Below are 23,725 nucleotides of genomic sequence, written 5' to 3' on the forward strand. Positions count from 1 at the left end.
ATTCCTTTAAGATGTTATATCTTTAAGTCTTTCATAAGACTCAGTCAACTTTTTTTGCATTTAATGACCAGAGTCTAGTCCAGTGTAGTTTCTATAATGTGGGAAGTAGTATGGTATGCAAAACGTTTAATCTTTGTCTGCTACTTATGCTTTTGTGACCATAGGCTGATTTCTTACTCTTTTTGGTTCTCTTTTTAAAAGCAGTCCCTTTTAGGCTATAGGACCAGTATCTGCAAAGTGTTTTGCTTGTACAGTGCTTGATAGCTAGTACAAAGTCCACAGTTGATGATAGTTGTCGAAGAGAAAATGTAATGATTGTTTCTGTCTCTCATCAGTATTGATAAATGTAGCTGTGGTCATTTTTATTTTTTATTTTTTGTTGCTCATGGGGCTTGAACTCTGGGCCGGGGTGCTGTCCCTGAGCTCTTCAGCTAGTGCTTTATCCCTTGAGCCACAGCACCACTTCTGGTTTTCTACTGGTTACTTGGAGATAAGAGTCTCATGGACTTAACTGCCCAGGCTGGCTTTGAACTGTGATCCTCAGATCTCAGCCTCCTGAGTAGCTAGGATTATAGGTGTGAGCCACCGGTGCCTGACATTCCTATCGCATTGGTAATAAGCGTGAACTCAAGTAGCTTTTTTTTCTTTTCATATTTCGAGTATGTCTTGGTCATGTTTTAGAATGCCAGAATTAGATCTGGCTCTCATGGGGTACTGAAAATACTTGGCATTATTCAAGTTTATTTCTGTTACAATCATTTTTTATTTTCGTAGCCTGGTGTGCCAATTTCCCTAGTAAACCCCCAGCCCTCAAATGGCCACTTCTCAACCAAGATTGAAGTCAGGCAAGGTGATAATTGTGATTCCATAATCAGGCGTTTAATGAAAATAGACCGAGGAATCAAAGGTAAGTGATGTTCCTGAAAACTCGTGTTTGGTAGTCGTTTGTGAATTGGATGAGTTCTAAGCGGAGCAGAGAAAGGAAAGTAACTGCTTAGAGATGCCACCTAGCACTGTGGAAAGATTATTGGTCCCTAAGTCAAGACACTGAGATTCATTTGGGGACTGTGGCTATTTAGCTTGGTGACTTTGTCACTTAATCTCTAAGCTCATTTTTCTTTTAGTAAATAAGGACACTGGGTTAGATATTTATTTAAGACCTTGTCTTGCTTAATACTGTAATGAGTAGGCTGCTGTCTATTCAGTATTAGAGAATATGCCCTTAATATTCTAAACTAACCAGTCCATCTAGTTCTGTTCCTGGGAAAGAAAAAAAGTTTTCAATTTCAAGTATGGCTATGTATTAGGCACTTCCTGCTTTGTAATGTAGCAAGGTTATAATGTAAAAGCATTGTGGAGGTTGAGAAAAGCTAAGTTAACCTGGCAGAATTTGTTCAGCTAGTAAATCTTGCAGCTAGAATTCAAACTTGGCTTTGACTTTAAAGCTTATATTCTTCTTTTTTTTTTTTTTTTTTTTGCCAGTCCTGGGCCTTGAACTCAGAGCCTGAGCACTGTCCGTGGCTTCTTTTTGCTCAAGACTAGCATTCTGCCACTTGAGCCACAGTGCTACTTCTGGCTTTTTTTCTCTCTCTCTCTATATATATATGGTGCTGAGGAATCGAACCCAGGGCTTTGTGTATAGGAAGCAAGCACTCTACCAGTAGGCCATATTCCCAGCCCCCTGTGATTCGAGTTTATGTAATAATTCATGGCTTTTTTTTTTTTCTCTTCTTTTGCCAGTTCTGGGGCTTGAATTCAGGGCCTGGGCACTGTCCCTGAGCTTCTTTTGCTCAAGGCTAGCACTTGAGCCACAGCGCCACTTCTGGCTCTTTTTGTTTATGTGGTGCTGAGGAATTGAACCCAGGGCTTCATGCACCCTAGGCAAGCACTTCACCACTAAGCCACATTCCCAGACCTGATGGCTTCTTTTTTAACCTCCCAGTTAGGTGGTCCTGGGCAGAGCAGAATGTGAAGAGAATGTGTCTCTGTATTATTTTGTTCTGAATTACGGAGACAAGTTCATTTTAAAATTCTCTATTTTGCATAATCTTTCTCTCCTCTTTTCATTTTCCTTATTTTTTCATTTCTTTGCCATGCTGGGGATCCAACTCAAGGTTTTACAATGTCAAGAAATGTATCCAATGCCTAACGTATGAAACTGTAACCTCTCTGTACATCAGTTTGATAATAAAAATTTGAAAAAAAAAAAGAAGAAAAAAAAAGATTTTACAATGTTAGCCATGTACAATCTACCATTAAGTTACACTCCTAGCCCTTTTCATTTTAATGGTAATTAAGAGTGGTTTGGGCCAGGTTTGGTAGCCCATTATAATCCAAACACTTGGAAGGTTGAGATAGAAGCATTATGAATTCAAGACCTAACTGGACTATGTAGTGAGTTCAAAGCCTAGCTTGTCTAAAAGAAAACAATAGATTGATTCTTGTTCCATCAGTATGAAAATTTTGTAAAATTTATTAATCTTTAGACATTTGTCTTTGGAATTGTATTTAGGGTAGATTATTTTACTAAAAAAAACCCAAAAGAATTCATTTTTCCATATATTTTGCATTTACAATGATATTCTCAAGTTAAAGCCCTGTACCCATTAAATCATAACCACCGATTTTGCCTCCTGTTAGTTGCTAGTAACTACTATCCAAATTTTTGCCTGTATGTATTTGACTATTTCAGGTACATCATATAAGTGAACTTATATAATTCTTATGCTTATTTTTAAAATTAGATATGTTTTATTTATAAACTTTAAAGAAGAATTATGTTTAATAGATGTAGTCTCCCTATATTTCCCAGGCTGGCCTGCTAGTACAGAGAACTTCCTGAGCTCAGGCCCCCCGCTTGCCACAGCTCCTAAGTAGCTAGGATAATAGGCACATGATGCTATACCCAGCTATATTTGCCCTTTTGTGTTTAGCTTTCACTTAGCAAAATGTCTTAAAGATTCATCCAGATTATTAGAGGCATTTATTATGTTCCTTTAGTAAAGCAGAGGCTATAGATTGTTAGACCCATCCTTAGAGCTTCTAGGCCACAAGAAGCAGGACTTGGAAATTTAGAAACATGAATGTATAGGAAGCCATTTTGTGGCTTGTCGTACTTATAATGCTTGTGCTTAGTTGTGGGAAGATGTTATAATAGGAAGAAAACCTTAGCCTTGGAGAATATTATAGTAAATTTTAAAGGAAATAGTGTAGATCCATTTGGATAAGTTTATTATGAAACTGTAACACATACTAGGGCCTAGCCCTATATTAAAAGTTGTATATGCAATGTTAACCTCTCCTCCCGAAATGGACTCAGATGTAGGTAGCACTGACTCAGTTCCTTAGAACTGCACTGACACATTTTCTATCTCCTGTCTTTGTCATGGAGCTCTCAGTTCTTATCTCCTTTGTCACACAGCTATGAATAATACCATTTTACAGTGTTTTAAGTTTGCTATTAGTTGCTATAAGTTTTAGAAAATGGAAAGAAACATCAGGGAGAATTTGAAACTGGCATTCCTGTAGGAATCCACAGAAGAGCTCTAACCTTGATACTTTCCCCCAAAGTTCTCAGGATGCAGTGACATCTAAGAGGCTGAGTACACTGAGTATATGAGATGGAAAAGGGGTTAAATTCAATAACATCATCCTTTGTCTTCTGCCATAACCAGCAAGTGCTCCAGTTAATGCCAATTGTATTGAAGATGATTATGACCTGGGTCCAGGAGGAATAGACTAAAGTCATCATTTCACTCTACAAAAGCCTCTGAGCAACTGTTTGATGATAATGACTTTAAATCACTCACAACCTGTGCCACATATGAACTAATAACTTGGAGGTGAAAGGCTCCATTTCACATTATCAGTCCCCAGGGACTTTCAATCACTCTCTTCTTTAAGTGCCTTAAATCTTGTATGGTTACAGATCAGAGAGGTCTGGGATGAGAAAAGATATTAAAACACTAATAAAGCTCCATGAATTTATTGACAATAATGAACTGCATGGTGAAACATCAAAGCAAATGCATTTTGTCACTTAGACGCCTGATTGAGTATTACAGTTTCTTTGAAATCGTTTGAATCAAAATTGCTTGAAATGATGAGCCAGGGCTGTTGGGGAGAGATCTCTAGCCAAAGGCCTTATATACGAAAGCTGCTGGCAGGACCTGCCATTTCTATAGCAAAATATTTGCTTCCACTCATGTACATGTTGAATTGGCAGTAGCTGTTAAAATGAATTGTAGTCTTCCTTCAAATAAGATCATGGCTGTCATGAAGACTTTCATACTCCGTGGCTGTTTTAATTTCCAGAGCTTGTGCTCTGTCTGGAATAGATTCTATGTCCTCTGCAGACTCTCCAAAGACTTTGAGGCAGGGTTTGCTTTCATGGGAGTGTCAGGTAATTGCTCTGTAAGCTCCAAGATCTTGTCTCTAAACTTGCGGTCTTCCAGTCTTTGTTTTCCAAAGAGAACAAAATGCCTGGATAACTTGTACTGCTGGTATCACCGCCAGCTGCATTAAGTCTCCTTTTATCTCTTATCCTTCTCATGCTATGCTTTGTACTCTCAGTTTAACACAAGGGAGTGTAGCTCCCAGACCACCCAGAATCTGTTTGAGAAAGGGTTGGAAGTAATTTAGAAAATATCTTCCTTTTTTAAAAACATCAGTTTAAGCCTAACCATGCTCCACTTAGAGTGAGATATAAATTGAAAATTAGCATTTTTAGTTATTTATGGTGTGTTCCTACCATATGAAGTAAAGCCATTTGATGTTAGAAAGCGTCAGAATTGCTTAAATGAGCTCAGTTGTTGGCAGGATTGTTGGATCATACATTTGTTCATGAGTCAAAAAAAAATTTTTTTTGACCAAGAACCACATTATCAGCTTGTACAAAAGTAGGTCAAGCAGGGTGGGATTGGGGCTCAACCTCTGCCATCCCCCTTTTCTGCTTATCTTTCTAACTTAATTTTTAAATTTTTATTGTCATGGTGATGTACAGAGGGGTTACAGTTATATACATAAGGTAGTCTCGCTAACTTTTTAGTTCACACTTTCATTTTTGAACTAAACTAAACAAGAAAAGGGTAATTCTGCTTCTTATAGTAGTAATTGTTTCTCCAAAAATATCTCCAAGAAGACCTACTTAGCAAATCTTAGGAAGCCGAAGCCTAAGAGAAATAAGTTTTAGACTTTTTGATCCTTTGAATGATGGCTAATTGAAGCGCATAAAAGTGATTTAGGAGATCATATAGGTTAGTGCTCAGTGAACTCAATTCTTCCTCTCTCCTGGCAACTGGATTGTTTAAGGTGTGTATCACCAGATCCAGGGATGGCTTTAGGCAGTGACTGTGTATAACCCAGTGTGTGCATTGATGATCTCTTCTGCCGCAGACCTTTCCAAAGTGAAGCTAATGAGATTTGATGATCCATTGTTGGGGCCTCGGCGAGTTCCAGTCCTGGGGAAAGAGCACACCGGAAAGACCCCCATTTCTGAGCACGCCACTTTCCATGTGGACCTTGTGACCAAGAAAATTCATCTCACTGAGAATGGGCTACGAGCAGATGTTGGCGATACAGTTATTTATTTGGTTCATTAAACTTGGAGATTTAGTATGGTTTCTAGGGTTGCTACTCCTTGGTACCTTAATCTAGACCAGAAAGATTTTATTTCTAATGATCAAATTCTATGTGTAATCATAACTATATTAAATTGTCTTTGATTCCTGGACCTAATAAACTTGTATTTTCCACCTTGGAGCTTCTAAGAGAAATGCTTTATTTCTTGCTGTTATATGTTTTGAACAAATAATTGCAGTTTCCCAGGTTTGTCTCCCTCTTCCCTCCCCCAACCTCCCCGAAGTTTCTAGTCTTCAACATGAAAGTGTGAATATGTGGTGTGCTTTATACTGCTTGTGAAGACTAAGGAGTTCCTCAAAGCTTTGTAATAATATATCCACTTGAGAAGTTGGTGGGGGGGGGGTGTTTTCTTTGCTTATTTTTTGTAGTACTGAAGTTTGAACTCAGGAGGCCTTTGCATTTGCTAAGCAAGTGCTCTACCACTGGAGTCACTCCCCCAGTCCCGAGTTCTTGGATGTCCTAGAGTTTGAACTCAGGTCATGATGTTTGCTCAGTTTTGCTCTGCTGGTGTTCTGCCACTTGAGCCATGCCTCCGGCCCCTTGACTTCTCATTTAATGGAAAAGAAAGCAAAGTAGATAACTGTATTACAGGTGTGAGCCACCAGTGCCCTGCTTATGCTTTCTAATTTTCTTCACCTGTCATCATACCCTTTTTCCTTTCCATCTCTGATCCTCCCCTAGACACTCTCCCTTTGACATTCATGTTCCATTGTCATTGTCTTCATCGTTGGCCTATATGTCACAAATAAGAGCGTGCTTTTGGAGTTTGGCTTATCTTGCTCATCACGATGATCTCCAGTTCCATTTGTTTTTCTGCAAATGACAGTTTCACTTTTCTTTATGACTAATACTCCAAGACATTTTATGTATCATATTTTCTGCATTCATTGGTTAATTTTGGATAATTTTACAATTTGGCTATTGTGAACAATGCTGTAATAAACATGGGTATTTCCTTTGCTTCTATGCAAAAGAGTGGAATGGCAAGAGTACATTTCTGGTCAATCTTATTACCTCCTCACTTTTTTTTTTATCATTTTCCATAGATACTGTATTAGTTTACATTCCTACCAACACTCTAAGAGAGTTCCTTTCTTTTCCATACCGTTTTCAGAATTTATTTTCTTGATGATTGCTCATCTGTCTGGGATGAGAGAATATTAGTGTAGTTTTGATTTGCATTTCTTTCATGCTAAGGCGGTCCAATACTTCTTCATGTATTCATTATCCATTTATATTTCTTCTGAGAACTATTAAGTTCATTTGCCCATTTATTAATTGAATTACTTGTTACTTAGCTTTTTAGTTATTTTGTGCTCACTGTATGCTCCACATAATCCATTGTTGAATGGCTGGTGAAGATTTTCTCTCATTCTGTGGGTTTTCTCTTGGTTCTAATCATTGTTTCTTTTGATGTGAAGAAAAAAGTTTAATGCACTCCCATTTGTGAATTCTTGCTCTTATTTGCCGGGCAATTGGAGTCCTATTCATAGAATATAACTAACTAGGAGTTAGGAATGTGGCTTAGTGGTAGCAGGCTTGCCTAGAATGCATGAAGCCCTGAGTTGGAGAAAAAGCTGGAAGTGACACTGTAGCTCAAGTGGTAGAGTGTTACCCTTGAGCAAAAGAAGCTCAAGGACAGTGCCCAGGCTCTGAGTTCAAGCCCCCAGGACTGGCTAAATGAATAAATATAAAATCACCTAGGCCTACATTTTCCCATTTTAAAGACACATAAGTATCGTATAATATATTAACCTGTATCTCCTAAGAACTAAAATAGTCTAGAATCCTAATATCTGATACGCAGAAAAGGTACTCAAAGAAATACAATTAGTTGAGCTGTTTAAGGAAAAGTAGTCTGCATTGCATTATATTGATAGTATGTGAGTTCATTTCTAAGGATTTAACTACATATACTTGTAAAATATGATGCACACAAAAGGTCAATAATAAGGAATGTAATATATGTACAATAAGTGAATCTCCCTCACCTAAAAAATTAACAGAAAATAAGACACTTGTGTAATCACCTGTTGAGGAGTGGCTCAATGCTAGCAGCAAATTGTACTTGAACTTTATGGCGCAATGCATAATCGATTAGCAACTGTCCAAGGTGAGCTTTAAAGTAATGTGTATTCTATTTTTATGTAGCTATGTATGTATCCACTAGTTCACAGTTGCAGGTCAGAGTATTTAAATGTCTGTCTTTACTCATGTTTTCTTTGTTCTTTTCTCTTTTGGGAGATATATTGAAGAAACTCAACCTATTGATTTGCCTGTGTATCTCCTTACAGTGCTGACAGTGATTCTGAGGCCATGCTGCTAGATGAGTATAAACTGAAATCGTATCTAACCAGCAAATTGAATTGTTTTAGTTAGAAAGTTTTCTGCATAATATTTTTACTTTGGGCCTAATGTCTACTTTCCCTAGCATTACTGTAGTAATACCGGTTTTCTTTTGGTTAGCATTCATGTGAAACAGCTAAACAGTGACAACGGGGGCCAAACCATAGGGAAGATAAACAAAAGGAAAAAAATCAACATAGTGTGTTAGAAATAACAATGGTAAACTGCTTGTTTCCATAACGAGTTCATTTTGCTTAGCTTCATCTTAGGTGATCATATGTATATAGCTATTGAGCTATTGTTTGCTCCCAATTAAAAAAAAATCATTCTTTTCAGATCCTTGTGGACTGATAAAACCTTTTTTTTAACATGTGCTATAATCCATTACTATAATTACTTATTGCTGTTTCCCTAAAATTAACACTTTTTTTTCCCCTAAAGCTAACCAGTGGAGGCCTCGAGGCTTGGATCACCTCTTTGCTTAAAAGCACAATAAGTTCCCAGCTCACCTTGGGCTTTCCTGTCTCATAAATAGGATCAGTGTTTTCTCTAAGAAATCACTTGAGCCACACCTCCACTTTGGCTTTTTGCTGATTAATTGGAGGTAACCGTCCCTTGGACTCCTATGCTGATCTGGCTTCGGATCTCAGTCCCCAGGTCTGAGCCTCCTGAGTGGCTAGGATTGCAGGTGCGCTTCGTTGTAGCGCAGGATGTATTAAGAGACTCATATCCGGGTCTCTTGTTGTGTGATTGCTTTAGGTCTTTCTAGTGGATAGAGCTAACAGATTTTCAATTCATACAAAGTGTTAATACCGCAGAATTCTTTCCTTTTTTCTTGTACCTTTGCATTTTTTCTTACACAATGAAGACTCTGGCTCTGAAGAACTTCAATATATTTCTTCAATATGTTTACTCATTTGACATTTATTTTCTTGGTAACTTGAGAATTGCCAATCCAATACTACTTTAATAACAGATGTTATGAGATTTTTTTTCATGTTTGTGTGAGTTTTTAAAACATTTCTAACTGGGATATAAAGTACTATTCTAGTTTTGAATTTTGTTCAGAATGTGGTTTCTTATATGTTTCTTGAATTTTTGTATATGCATTTTTTTCTTTGTGTGGTTTTTATATAGTTCTTTATTTCTTTTTATATTCAATATTATAGTTTACTTTTTTCCTTTTCCTTTCTTCATTCCTCTCCCCGCCCCCCCCCCATACATGAAGTGGAATTTTGAGTTATTTATTCATTTGTTATTTTCCTTACACAGTATCTTCAGCTGTCATCTCTCCTTTTAGACTAGTGGAAGGGACTTGCCCTCAGTCAGACATGTCACTGTCTTTAAGGAGATGGGGTGTCTGTCAGTTGCATCACAATGGCCTCAGGTTCTAGAATATCAAGGCAAGATTCCTTCAAAGAGACATTTCACTTGCGGTCGAGGCTGAGTTTAGAACCAGTCACTGCTGGAGGGACGGGGCTGGCCCTGGTGGCGGGAAGATGCTGCCATGACGTGGCGTGGCCATTCCTTCTCCGGCTGTCCTGACAGCGTGTCCTTACTGGGCCTCCCCTCGCCGCTGCTCTTTTCCCTCCTATCATTTGAAGAGGAGAGACACCACAGTCCTGACTTGAGGTAGGAAGCAGGACGAGCTTTCCCCAGCTTTTGGAAGGTCTCTCTTGGATGAAGAGAATGTCCCCAATCTGCTCCCAAGAGACAGGGGAAGGAAGAGTGGGTCTGGAGGAAAGCCCCTTGCTACTTTTCCCATGTGATGGGGAAAATGCCCAGCTACTACAGTAGAAAAAGGACAGAATGGAAACTGAGGAGAGGCGGGGCACGGTGGCTCATTAGACCGAGATCTGAGGATCACTGAGCTAGCCTAGGAAGAATGTTCATGAGACCCTCATTTTAACCAGTGTGCAGTAGCACATGCCCGTCTTCCCATCTCCGTGGAAGCCTAATGAAGAGGACTGTAGTCTAGATGGTTAAAGTATGAAATCCTTTGTGAACAAATAGCTAAGGCAAAAAGGGCTGGAAGCATAGCTCAAATGGGAGATCACTTGCGTAGCAGGCTCTGAGCTTTGATTTCAAGCCCCAGTAACACACACACACACACATACACACACACACACACACAGGGATGGGGAAAGAGGTGCTTTGTGTCTGTCTGAAATACCTTTACTAGGTAAGAGGGGATCAAACTTTTGACTGGACTCAGCCTCCTGCCTCCCACAAGTCAACACTTCCCACTGCCCCTGATGTGAATCACCACCTCTTGTGGTTTCCCCGGGACTGCTTGATTTTTGGTACTAAAAGTTTCCTCTCCTACCCTTTGTCCTGCCTGGGAACACTGGAATAGCGTCACACTGGCTAAATTTGAAGGCATTTGGGTAGCACTTACGACAACGGAAAAATCAGGCAGATATTCTTGGTTTCACTGAGAACTATCCAGAATGCCCTAGGGCATACACTGGATCCTGCAGCTACAGAAATAGCCATAGCTGCCCTGGGCTGCGTGCCTGACCGGTGCTGAGCCAAGTGCTCAGCCTGCTTACTACGCACGGCTAAAGAGCTAGGGTGTTTAGAATCCAACTTTATGGAAGAAGAGGTCAGAGTGCAGGCCTGTGACGGATTGTTTTCCCAAAGCCCAACGACTAGAATTAGCTGAGCCACACTTGAACTTCAGTAATCTAAAATGTGTGCCCCCGGTTAAAACTTCCCAAGTAAAGACCCAGAACCACAAGAAGTCAATGAAAGACTAGATAAATGAGATTGCATTAAACTGAAGAGTTTCTGCATGGCAGAGGACATAGCTAGCAAGATAGATAGAAAGCCCGCAGAATGGGAGGAGATTTTTGCTGGCTGTGCATCAGACCAGGGCCTCATATCTCAAAGATACTTAGAGCTCATAAAATTAACCCCTCCAAAAATAAACCCTCAAAGAAACAACAACCCAATTAAGAAATGGGCTAAAGACTTACAGAGAGATTTCTCAGAAGAAGAAGTAAGCATGCCCAAAAGACACAAGAAGAAATAAATGTTCAACATCTCTGGCCATAAAAGAAATGCAAATCAAAACAACATTGAGATTCCACCTCATCCCTGTTAGAATGGCTGTTATCAGGAAAACTAACGGTAGCAGATGCTGGTGGGCAATGCACTGTTGACTGTTGTAAACTTGTTGAACTATGGAAAGGAGTATGGAGGTTCTTCAAAAGATTAAACATAGAGCTCCCCTATGACCCAGCAGCCCCACTTCTGGGAATCTATCCAAATGACTGCAAACCAGGCTACACTAAAGTCACCAGCACAACCTTGTTCATTGCAGCCTTGTTTACTAAAGCTAAGATACGGAGCCAACCCAGTGGCCCCTCAGCAGACCAATCAATCAAGAAAATGTGGTACATATACACTGGAATTCTATGCTTCCATCAGAAAGAATGACATTGCCCCATTTGTAAGGAAATGGAAGGACTTGGAAAAAATTTTACTAGGGGAAGTGATCCACACCCAAAGAAACAGGCTGCATGGTTTCCCTCATTTGTAACAACTAGAATGGGCCCATAAGTCTATAAGTAAACCTAATGGACAGTAAAAGACAAACTACACCTGGACATGATTAAACATCAATCAAAACATTCACATAGTGAGAACAAAGGAGGATATTCTTAGGAGAGGATAACAAGGGCTCAATAGCTCTGTGCATAAGATCATATAAAATGATGCTTATTGAAATGAACTCCCAAGAAATGTAAATAAGAGTATTTTTTATTATCCTGTTTGCACAGTTCTTTTTTCTTTTCCTCTTTCCTTTTTTTTTTGAGGGGGGTTATTCTCTTCTGCTGCTGTTTTTGATTTCTGTATCCTTTGTCTTTTATATAAGTTTATTTGATTTGAGGAGAGGAAGGGGTTGTACAGAGATGGTAGGACAAATGGTGGACCAATTTAGCAGTGAAACCTACTACACATTATGTTGGAAATGAACTATGCAACTTTGGGAGGAGGAAAAACGGGGAGAGAGTGGGAAGGGGGTGACAATTTTCAAAAGGAAATGTACTCATTACTTGATTTATGTAACTGAAACCTCTCTGTACATCACTTTTACGATGATTTGTTGTTGTTGTTGGTTGTGGAGCTTGAACTTTGGGCCTGGATGCTGTCACCCAGCTCAGGGCTAATGCTCTACCACTTTGCCATTTCCAGTTTTCTGGTGATTAATAACAAGACTTTTCTGCCCAGGCTGGCTTTGAACCGCTATCCTCAGATCTCAGCCTCCCAAGTAGCTAGGATTACAGGTGTGAGCCACCGATGGCCAGCTACAATAGAGTTAAAAAAAAAAAAAGAAATGTATGCTCTCTTCACTAAATGAAGAAACATGTTGAATCTGATGGTAAATGAACAGCATAGTTTTGTGGCTATCAGACACAGTCATGCCTTCTTCTTCTTTGTAACAGGGTAAGATTGCTGTGACAAAAGATGTTATGCACATAATGTTAAAAATAGAGAAGCAAAACATTCTGTTCTAGGGCTGCAAGCTATAAATGGCTCATTCCAGGGGAAGAATCTAATGGAGGCCCTCAGCCCTAAGCAATCTTTACCCGAAACCCAGAGGCTCTTAGAAGCCCCGTGGGCGAGCACGGGGAGAGAATTGCTTTGGCTCTCGTGAAGGGACGAGGGCAGTTTTTAGGCGTCCCTCTGCTTTTGTTAACTCACATCTGAGAGTTGAGGCTTACCCAGGAAATGAAGCAGTGTCCACGTCCTGTCGTTTAAGTTAGAGGAGCAACATTGGAGGAGGACTCCAATACCACAGAAGAGACACGGATTTACTGCATCCAACCGACGACGACTTCTTGTGCACCCACCCAGTTTCAGGATAGAGTCATGGGTGGTGGACCTACAGGGTGGGTGGGGGGGAGGGAGCACTGGGTAGGAGAAGCTCACATGGAGGTGGAGGAAACAAGACAACGTAGTAGCGGCAGCTTCAGGAACAGTCTTGAATATTCCTAGGTGGGTTGGTTGGCTGGGGCTACCATAAGAAAAGAGCACCCTGTTGCCCTTTTTTACTTCCTAAGAGCCACACGTCCGTAAAAAAGCTACGTGGGCCTAGAGTTGTAACGCATGGATTTGGAAGAACAAAAAAATCACTCCACAGCAGTAAGTCTAAGTCACATCGTTAGCGTGGTCACGTGTGCCCAGCCTGTAATTCTTCCCTTCTCATATATGCAAAACTAGAGTAGGAACAGTACATGAAAAGATTTTCATAACTTATTTACTCCCAGCTAGTACCAGAGCTGGAACAAAGGCTGCTATGCGATTGGCTGTCTTGCCTGTGGCGGGTGCTCCCCCGCTTGAGCCACGTTTTCCGAATCTGTGCTTTTTGGGTAGTTAGTTAGAGATGAAATCTCATGGACTCTTCTGCCCAGACTGGCTTTGAACTGTGAATTCCCCGCGCCTCAGCTCCCGGAAGTAGCTAAAACCACAAGCCTGAGCCCCTCGCATCTGGTTTGGATTCTTATAATTTTAAAATTATTTTTAAATAATGTTGGCTTTTGAAATTCTTTGCTTACAAGAAATTCATTTGATTAATGACTGGCTACTATCGCCCTGCAGTTATGTCTACGTGGGAATTTTTGGAAAACTGATAAACTGTCTCAAACATAATATAATTGTGAGTCTTAAATTTGTCCATGAAATTAACATGATATGATGTGTGTGTGTGTGTGTGTGTGTGTGTGTGTGTGTGTGGTGGTACTGTGGCGTGAACTCGGGGCTTGTGTGCTTTGACTTGGCGTTTTGCTCAAGGCTGGCATTCTCCCACTTGAGCTATACCTCCACTGCCTGCTGGCTAATTGGAGATGAACAACCTCTTGGATTTTATCTTCCCAGGCTGGCTTTGAACTGTAATTGTCAGATCTCAGCATCCTGAGTAGCTAGGATTACAAATGTGAACCACCAGTGTCTGGCACAATTTTTGTTGTTGTTTTACTGAGCATTAATTTATGTTTTGCACTTTACGAAAGTGTTTTTTTTTTTTTTGCCAGTCCTGGGCCTTGGTCTCAGGGCCTGAGCACTGTCCCTGGCTTCTTCCCACTCAAGGCTAGCACTCTGCCACTTGAGCCACAGCGCCGCTTCTGGCCGTTTTCTGTATATGTGGTGCTGGGGAATCGAACCTAGGGCCTCGTGTATCCGAGGCAGGCACTCTTGCCACTAGGCCATATCCCCAGCCCTACGAAAGTGTTTTGGAGCCAGGACTTTTTCCCAGTCTCCGATACGTAGGTTGGCTTTTCAGTTTAGATTTAGCCTGTGAGGCTGACGGAAGGGCCGCTTCCCACCCCGCCCCATAGATCCCCCACGCCACTGGGGACAAGTCACTGTGGCCTTTCCTTTAAGCGTGAGTACACCATCATTCCTAGTTCTTTGCTAAACGTCCTCTTGAGATCTCACCGCCACGTTAGATGGTTGGTTTTCATGCACAGTCTTCCTCCCATCTTCCCTCTTGCTACCTTTCCGTGCCATCTCTCTGACATTTACACCTCTGTGGACCTGGGGAGGCCTTGGAAGCTTTGCAGTCTCCATCAGTGGTCTCCAATCTACTGGCGTCGGTGTGTGTGTGTGTGTGTGTGTGTGTGTGTGTGTGTGTGTGTGTGTGTGTGTGAATGCCAGGAATCTCCTGGGGACTGGTTCTGCAGACCTTCCTTGCAGTCATGTGGGGCTGGGGTAAGACTCAGGAATTTGTTTCTGTAACAGGTTAATGGGCTACCAGTGGGGTCCCTTGGCCCCTGGACTCCTGTGTCCTCTTTATTACTGTCTTGTTGAATGCTTGTCCCTGTCGAGCATCTCCCTTTCCAAGTTAATCATCTCCCTTGACCGCCTCTCCTCACCAGGAGCCCCGTGTCCGCCCAGGCCGTGGTGAAGCAACCCACGCGCGGAGCCAGCGCGAGGACGGTGGTCACGGCCATCGTGCCGACCGGTGGGGACTGGAGCACCGGCCTCTTCAGCGTCTGCAGAGACAGGAAAATCTGTACGTTCTCTCCGTCTCCTTCCTCCTCGTTGTCTCCCTCATCCACAGACAGAGGCTGAGCCACTCAGGAGGCTGACAGCTGAGCAGAAGCCTCGCCCTCTTCCCCCAGAGGGCACAGTGAGCACCAGGCTGAAGTGAGAAGCTTGTACTAGACACCCTCAGATGCCAGATTTGGGTGGCCAGTGAGCCAGGATTGTCTCTGGTTTTCTGGAAGGAGGAGGAGGCAGGGAAAGGTATCAGACTGGGATGCGTGGCCTCAGGTTGTAACTCAGATGTACCCAGCTTTCAGAAACAAGAAGTCGCAGTTGACTTGCTCACCCCGCGGTGTCCAGCAGAGCGCTGGGCTTACGGGAGACGCTGACACATAGTTTCTGACCCACACATGGGTAGAAGATGACATTGTCACTCGCTTCTTCTTTTCTTGACCTTGATGTAAAGAATCATATAGAACCTTAGAGTCAGAAAGGTTATTGTAGGTCAGTTTGGGCCCTCACCTGTGTTTTGTTTCTAAATCCCCCTCTACACAGTATCTAGCAATAATGGGTAACCATTGCCTTGAGAGTTAGCTCAGTGTTTAAAAAAAACAAAGTCATTTGAAGCCAGGCGCTGGTGGCTCACACCTCGAATCCTAGCTACTCAGGAGGCTGAGATTGTGGTTCAAAGCCAGCCGGGTAGGAAAGTCTGTGAGAGTATTATCTCCAATAAACTACTCAGAAAAAGCTAGAAGTGGCGCTGTGGCTCAAGTGGTAGAGTGCTAGCCTTGAGCAAAGAGAAGCTCAGGGACAGAGCCCAGGCCCTGAGTTCAAGCCCCAGGACTGGCAAAAACAGACAAACAAAAATCATCTGGATAGGTTATGTTGCACATAAAGCAGAATTAAAAATAGATCTCTTATTTGCTATATGAAAATGAAGTAAGTATTCCATGCTGCTTTCAGTTTATGCTTACTGGATTCCAGCTAGATCCCATGTTCTTATGAGGACACAAAGATTAAAAACAGTCAGGTGCTGGTGGCTCACTTCTATAATCCTAGCTACTCAGGAGGCTGAGATGTGAGGATCACAGTTCGAAGCCAGACAGGGCAGGAACGTCTGTGAGACTCTTGTCTCCAATTAACCATTGGAAGACCAGAAATGGAGCTGTGGCTCAAAGCTGTAGAGTGCTAGCCTTGAACAAAAGAGTTGAGGGACAGAACCCAGGCCCTGGGTTCAAAACCCATGACTGACAAAAAGAAAATAAGATTTAAAAAACAGATGTATTATAACTGAGAAGTGTTATTTAATATTTTTATTGTCTCTAAGTGGTTGTCCAGAGGAGTTTCAATGCAACATATCAGTTTATGAGTACACTTTATCTGGTCACTGTTACCCATTTCATCATTCTCCCTGGTCTCTTCCAAACATATCCACCCCTTCAAGTCACCTGGTTCCATTGTCACACACACACACACATATATTTATATATATATATATAGTGAATATCCTGACTGTATTTGCCCACCCTTCCTCTTCCCATTTATCTGCCCTCCCCCATCTTAATCTACCGCCCCCCCCCCAGAAATGGAAATTTCAGCTTCCTGGTATTCATTTTTGTTAAATTCTCAGTTTCATTTAATCATAAAAAAAATAGGAAGATATAAAAGACTAGAAAAGAAATAAAAGTAGTAGTCGATAATCCCTTGGAGATAGCCATTGTTAATATTTTAATTTTTTTTTTTTTTTTTGCCAGTCCTGGGCCTTTGACTCAGGGCCTGAGCACCACTGTCCCTGGCTTCTTTTTGCTCAAGGCTAGCACTCTGCCACCTGAGCCACAGCACCACTTGTGGCAGTTTTCTATATATGTGGTGCTGGGGAATCGAACCCAGGGCTTCATGTATACGAGGCAAGTGCTCTTGCCACTAGGCCATATCCCCAGCCCCAATATTTTAATTTTCTATGTTTCCAAATTGTGTGTGTGTGTGTGTTTGTGTGTGTGCATGTAGAATTATAAACACATACCATTTTTATTTTAACTTAGAAGTACATTTCGATGATCAAACCACATCACATCAGGAACTGATTTTTAAAATTGCTTTAAAGATGCTATTGTGTTCCACTGTGCCACAGTTTGTTTACCCCAAACTCTCCATTGGCATTCTTTTATGTGGTTTACAGGCTTTTTGCTCTCAAGCCAATGCTATATGAATATCCATGTACAGATGTCATATTTGCATGTGCACCAGTGTATATCTGTTGGATAGTTGCTGAGGGAGGGGTAAGCCTGCCGGTCAAATACTTTTCAATTTAGGCATTGTACTAATTTACACTCCCACGGGCAGCGTGAGTGTGCTCTATTTAAAGTATCCTTTATTATTAGAAAGTTTTGCCTTTTTGAAGTAATTGATCTGAAAAATGCCTTGCTGAAATTTCCACCCACCTTTCCTACTTGCGCTCTTTGCAGTGTACTCTGGGGCTTCTTCTTCATCTTGGCTTCCTCGGGAGTTAGAGAGATGACTAATCCATGCATGAGTCCGTACATGAGGGAATGAGGGTTCGATGCAGGTTCAAAGGCTTATAGAACCCTGTCTATGAACACGGGTGGTCTTTTCATTTTCTGGTGTCCTCTTTGATTTCTTTGTTCAAAGTTTTGTACTTTTGCTATAAGGATCTTTTACAACTTTTGTTAGGTAAATTCCTAGTTGTTTTTTTTTTTTGAGGCGATTGCAAATGATTGCTTTTATGATTCCTCTTTCTGCTTGTACATTGTTGGCATGCAGAAGGGCTACTAGTTTTTGTGGGTTAATTTTGTTGTCCTGCTACTTTGCTGAAGGGGTTGATCATACCTAGGAGGTAGGGGGTGGAGGTTTTGTGTGTGTGTGTGTGTGTGTGTGTGTGTGTGTGTGTGTGTTTTAGGTATAAGATCATGTCATCTGCAAATAGGGATGGTTTAATTACTTCTTTCCCTGTGTAAATCTCTTTTATGTCCTTTTCTTGCCTATTGCTCTGGCTAAGAATTCCAGAACTATATTGAAGAGAAGTGGAGAAAGTGGGCATCCTTGTCTTATTCCTGATTTTCAGGGAAATGGTTTTAGTTTTTCCCCATTTAGTATAATGTTGGCTATTGGTCTGCCATATATCATCTTTATTGTTTTAAGGAATGGTCCTTCTATTCCTAGTTTCTCCAAGGCTTTTAACATGAATGGATGTTGTATTTTTACCAAAGGCTTTTCCTGCATTTATTCAGATGATCTTGTGGTTCTTGTCATTGGCTTTGTTGATGTGGTGAATTATATTTATTGATATGCATATGTTAAACCAGCCTTGCATCTATGGGATGATGCCTACTTGGTCATAATGTATGATTTTTAAAAATTTGATTCTGGATTCTGTTGGCTAATATTTTATTGCAGAGCTTAGTATCTGTGTTTATTGGAGAGATTGGTTTGTAGTTCCTCTTGTTGTTGGATCCTCACCTGAGTTTGGAATTGATCCCTCTGTTTCTATTTCATGGGAAAGCTTGAGGGCTATTGGTATTAGTTCATCTTTAAAGAGTTCATCTACAAAAGAACCCAGCAGTGAATCCATTTGGGCCTGGGCTTTCCCTCGTTGGAAGACTTGTGATTACTCCCTCCATCTCGTTGCATGTTCTTGACCTATTTAGCTGGTTTATACCTTCTTGGTTTGGTTTACGCAGTTTTCATGTTTCTAGAAATTCATCCATTTAGATATGTTTACTATTGAATTCTCCCCCCCCCCAATTGATCCCAACTGTACATAAATGTGATCTCTTAGCTGAGCCTGCCAGTTCTTAGACTTCCCTTTGGTAGGCTCAGAGCGTTTTCCCCATACCTTAGAGCTTTTATTCTAGCTCCTCTATTTTGTCCTCAACTTCTGATTCTGTTTTCCATTTCACTTATCCTGTTACCTAGGCATTCCACTGTGGTTTGCAGTGTGGAAATTGAACCTTGTTTGCTTCGAAGATCACTTCTCATAGTGTTAATTTCGTCTTTTGATGAGGTGAATGCCGATTCTATTTTTATCTCCATACCTTTTGGGGAAGCCTGGATCTTCTTTGTTATTTCGTATTTGTACTCTTGAAATTGTTTTTGCACCTCCCCTTTTATTCCATTGGCTATTCAGTCATTATTCCTTTAAGGGTTTTTTGTCCTCCATCTCTTCTTCACTCTCACTGGAGATGTTCCCTGGATTGTCATTGGCTTTTGGATTTTGCTTGTTCATGAGTCTTGTAATTTTTTTGCATTGTGATTTGCACATCTGTGTTCATGGCCCAAGGGGCCATGGTCCAAGATTGGCCTTTTCAAGCCTGACAGATGGCAGCCCATGCTTGTCCTGGGATAGCTCGCACTGGGTGGTTAACCGGTGATAAGAGTCTCACAACTTTTCTTCTTGGCATGGCTTTGAACTGTACTCTTCAGATCTCAGCGTCCTGAGTAGCTAAGATAACAGGCGTGAGCCACTGGCGCCTGGCATCACAGCTTAACTAGATACCACAGTTTCTTAACCTGCCTTCTACTCATAGTTTTCGACGAGTCCACGAACTCCATGAAGTGGAAATGTACAAGTTTGTGTGCCCATGTGCTTGCATTCTTCTTTTCCCTGGAAGCAAATTGGTAACTATCATATTCTCAAAAGAGTCTGTGATGCAAAACACATTTGGGGTAGACTCTCTGTGTTAGAAGGTCCATGCTGCATGTATAAGAAACAATTTTAAGTACTGAAGATGAGTGAACCAAGAGTGACAAACGGTATCCAGTTGACATTTGAGGACCCAAGAGCTTCACGGCCTGTGGGTTAAAGCGGACACATGCCAGTGGCTTCGTGAAACTCACAAAAACAAAAATAACCGTCCAATCTGAGAAACAGCAGAAAGTCCTGATAGGACTAGCAAAACGTATTCAGTCATATTCATAGAAAAAGATGTCTATCATCCAGGGATATCCTAGGTACTGTGTCCATTTGAAATGTTGACTGTAGGTAGATGAATGCGATCAAAACAACAGCTGTGACTCAAAAATTATTTAATACTTTTGACATGAAAAATATTTTTTTTGGTCCTCGACACGAACAGAATTGTATCAGCTTCGGCTTTGCCAGTTTTTAACAAAAGAACACAATTTTGATGTGGCTCCCTCAGGGCAATTTTCAACAGTGAGTTTTGGGAAATGGGTATTCATTCCCAGTTCCTGATGGCAGCCAGGAACTATTCAGCATTGCACTGGTGGCCTGGAGTTGAAACAGCTATGTAAGACTGAAAGCTGCTCCCTGACCATCTAAGAACCCCGGCTTTCTGTTCTGTGGCATTGGCAGGTTTCTGTGGTCTATTTTGTCCCATGTGTCTGGAATGTGACATCGCCAGGCATTATGGAGAATGTCTTTGTTGGCCCCTGCTACCCGGGTCTACCTTCGCGTTGAGAATTGGCACCAGAGAGAGACATAAAATCCAGGTAAATGCATTTGGGGTATCTACATGAGCATCTGAACGCCTCTCAAGTCTGTGATCTCCCCACAAACACTAGCTCCCCTCCAAAAGACAGTTCTGATTTCATTCGTCACCAGGAAGGGTAAGTTAACAAAGGGTAACTCCTGGGGGAAATGACAATGCAGGTGGTAGATTCGTGGGCTTGGTCAGTTCATGGCTCAGTTGTGTTCCATGGGTTGTTCTTTGATGCACAGTAACAGGAGGATGTAGACGTGATTAGTCCTTCCCTGCACACCAGTACACATCCATTGCCATCTACAAAAATAAAACCACACCCTGTCTCTTCCTGCTTCAAGAGGGGATGACAGAGGATATGCTTGGGAGGAATAGCCTATGTGGCATGCAGAATTCCCCTTGGGGTTCCCCTGGAGTCTTTCAAAGAGCCAGAGAGTCGATTTCCAGTGCAGAAGAGACTGAAGGTCCTAAGAGGATGGGGAGGAAGAGGTGGTTCACATCGGGATGTGGTTAGGTTTGAGAAAGTCAGTTGTGTTTTCCATGGAATGGTGCCTAAAATAGACTTTTAGTTTAGTTTAGTTTTTTTTTTTTAAAAAACAACGCCCAGAAACATGCAACTATTCACATAAAAAAGACTGTAATTATATATAATTATGTAGAGTGCATGTATCTGAAAGTACATACAAGAAAGTGCAAACTCCAAGCCAGGAACGGGTGGCTCACACCTGTAATCCAAGCTCCACAGGAGGCCGAGACCTGAGCATCATAGTTTGAAGTCAGCCTGGGCAGGAAAGTCCATGCGACTCTTATCTCCAACTAACCACCAAAAGACAAAGGGCAAGTGTGGCTCCAACCATCCTCACAAAGCTCAGGAACAGCACGCCGTCTGTGAGTTCAAGCTCCATTCTCAGGGCCTGCTGCTGTCCCTCAGTTTTTCCCACTCTACCACTTGAACGACACCTCTACTTTTTGGTGGTTCACTGGAGCTAAGAGTCTCACGCCCGGGCTGGGTTTGAACCCCAATCCTCAGCTCTCAGCCTCCGGAATGGAACTCTAGGATTACGTATGTGAACCACCTGGGCCTCCCTATCCCATTTTACTGTGGGAATTTTGGACTGTTGAACTTATTACATACTCTGAAAAATACAATCCGGTAATTATAGATAGCAACTCCATCCTGGGAGGAAAAAGAAAGCAACCGACAGTCAGCTATTAACAGAGGAACGAGTAGTTCCAAACAAGAGGCCCTTGTCCAGGGTGGCAGGGGCAGGGCTCTGGGCCGCAGGCTTTGAGTCCCACTGGCTGCTGGTACTTGGCGGTGCCCAGGGCCCAGTGCCCGCCGGTGGCTTACGGGGTTGGTGGATCTTGGAAGCTGCTGTGGTTGGGAGGGGCCCGCGGGTAACACGGAAGGAAAGGAACCTGGGGGGATTTGCACAGAACGGAGCCCCTCATCTTGTCCTAGGGCACCTTGTGCGAGGATTGGCTGGCGGTGCACTGCTGTTGGCCTTGTTCCATCTGTCAGGTGGCCCGGGAACTCAAGATGAGAACCTCCCAGCTCTATGAAATCTGTGAAGTCCCTTCAACTAAGGACACCCTGGTCTGACAGAACAAGGTCACTCCTTTTTCTTATTCCTTTCTCCGCCCCCCCCTCCAATCCCTTTCAGTAGATTCTTGACTTTTCACTCAGATAGTAGAAAAATAAATGATATCTTCCATGGCCACCTCTGTTGTTGTTGTTTTCTTTACATATTTCCAGATGAAAACTTTAGTAAATAGTTTGAATTTGCTATCCCAGGGCAGCCTTACAAAGTGTATTCCAGCTTGCCTCTTACCTGTAATCCTAGCTACTAAGATGGCTGCTATCTGAGGACCATGGCTCGAAACCTGCCTGGGAAGAACAATCCATGGGACTCTTTTTTATTTTATTTTTTATTTATTTATTTATTTATTTTTTTTGGCCAGTCCTGGGCCTTGGACTCAGGGCCTGAGCACTGTCCCTGGCTTCTTCCCGCTCAAGGCTAGCACTCTGCCACTTGAGCCACAGCGCCGCTTCTGGCCGTTTTCTGTATATGTGGTGCTGGGGAATCAAACCTAGGGCCTCGTGTATCCGAGGCAGGCACTCTTGCCACTAGGCTATATCCCCAGCCCCCATTTTTACTTCTTTTGAGAAGACTCTCTTTAGTCATTAGCTCATTTGTTAATTGAACAATTGGTTTTTTTTTCTTTTTTAGGGTTTAATTTTTTAAAGTTCTCTGTATATTCTGGATTTTAGGCTATTGTCTGGTGTGTCGCTGGCAAAAATATCCCATTCTATAGGCAGAAACTTTGCCATGCATAAATCTTTTCAGTTTGATGCAGTCCCATTTATCAAGTCTTTCTTTGATTTGCTCTGCTTCTGGAGTTTTACTCAGAAAATTTCTACCTATCCCCAGGATTCCTAATGTTTCCTCTAATCTTTCCTGTATTAGTTTCAATGTTTCAGGTATTACATTGAGGTCTTTGATCCATTCTGAATTTGATGCTAGTGCAAGGTGATATCCTGGGCATTTATGCGAAAATTAAAAACCAGGCTATGGGGACGGGGTGTAGGGGGTGGGGAAATAGGGAGGGGGAAGGAGGGAGAAAACTGAGGGAGGCGATAACACGTTTGATAAGAAATGTACTCACTGTCTTAGGTATGATACTGTAACCCCTCTGTACAACATTTTGATAGAGTAAGTCAGGATCAGAGAGACAAAGTATACGCATTTTCCCTCATGTGGAAAAAATTAGCTTATAAACTTATAGGTAAATATGATGTGTAGTATGCATGTGTACACAAATGCATTAACTGAAATATGGGTACATTCAAGGGAGATCTCCGATTGTGTAATTCCCTATAAAGGCAAAATCAAAGATCAGCAAAACCAAACACCATGAAGTAGGTACTTGAAACGGTGGCGCCGTCAAAGCAAATGAAGAGGAGCAGGAGAATGCAGTCAAGAATACAATGTGTATCCTACAACATTTAGAAGAGTGGGAATAGGAGGGTGTAGGAGAGGGATGAAGATGCTAAAAGGGATGACATTGATCAAGATATATTGTATTCGTCAACTTTGTTAAATGGCAACTCCTTTGTACAACTACTTAAAGATAATAAAAACAACCCCCCCATACTTTCCCTAAAATATCAGTGATGGCACAGGAGACAATCGGTTTTAGTTAGCAGCACCAAATGCCAGTGAAACACATCAGCCCTTGACCTTCACCTATCCTGATTTGGCTCCTAAAGGAGAAAGTCTTGGGTTAGA

The 23,725-nt window shown here is 41.8% G+C and overlaps 2 protein-coding genes across 2 annotated transcripts in view; both read left to right on the forward strand.

Moving 5' to 3' along the window:
* Lars1 (leucyl-tRNA synthetase 1) overlaps positions 1 to 5,758 on the forward strand; it is a 53,515-nt gene extending 47,757 nt beyond the window's left edge. The window contains exons 31-32 of the mRNA XM_048331550.1: positions 775 to 907; positions 5,395 to 5,758. Of these exons, the coding sequence (XP_048187507.1) occupies positions 775 to 907; positions 5,395 to 5,600 (339 nt within the window). The 3' untranslated portion in view covers positions 5,601 to 5,758. The remainder of the gene's footprint in view (positions 1 to 774; positions 908 to 5,394) is intronic.
* A 3,735-nt stretch (positions 5,759 to 9,493) lies between these two features.
* On the forward strand, positions 9,494 to 22,281 carry Plac8l1 (PLAC8 like 1). Its single transcript, XM_048331430.1, has 4 exons — positions 9,494 to 9,618; positions 14,868 to 15,004; positions 20,309 to 20,445; positions 21,898 to 22,281. Exons 1-4 carry the CDS (start codon positions 9,494 to 9,496, stop codon positions 22,036 to 22,038), a joined length of 540 nt encoding a protein of 179 aa, XP_048187387.1. The 3' UTR covers positions 22,039 to 22,281.
* Positions 22,282 to 23,725: the final 1,444 nt, after the last annotated feature.

Source organism: Perognathus longimembris, chromosome 22 (genome assembly GCF_023159225.1).
Source record: "Perognathus longimembris pacificus isolate PPM17 chromosome 22, ASM2315922v1, whole genome shotgun sequence".
In the NCBI taxonomy this organism is placed as follows: Eukaryota; Metazoa; Chordata; class Mammalia; order Rodentia; family Heteromyidae; genus Perognathus; species Perognathus longimembris.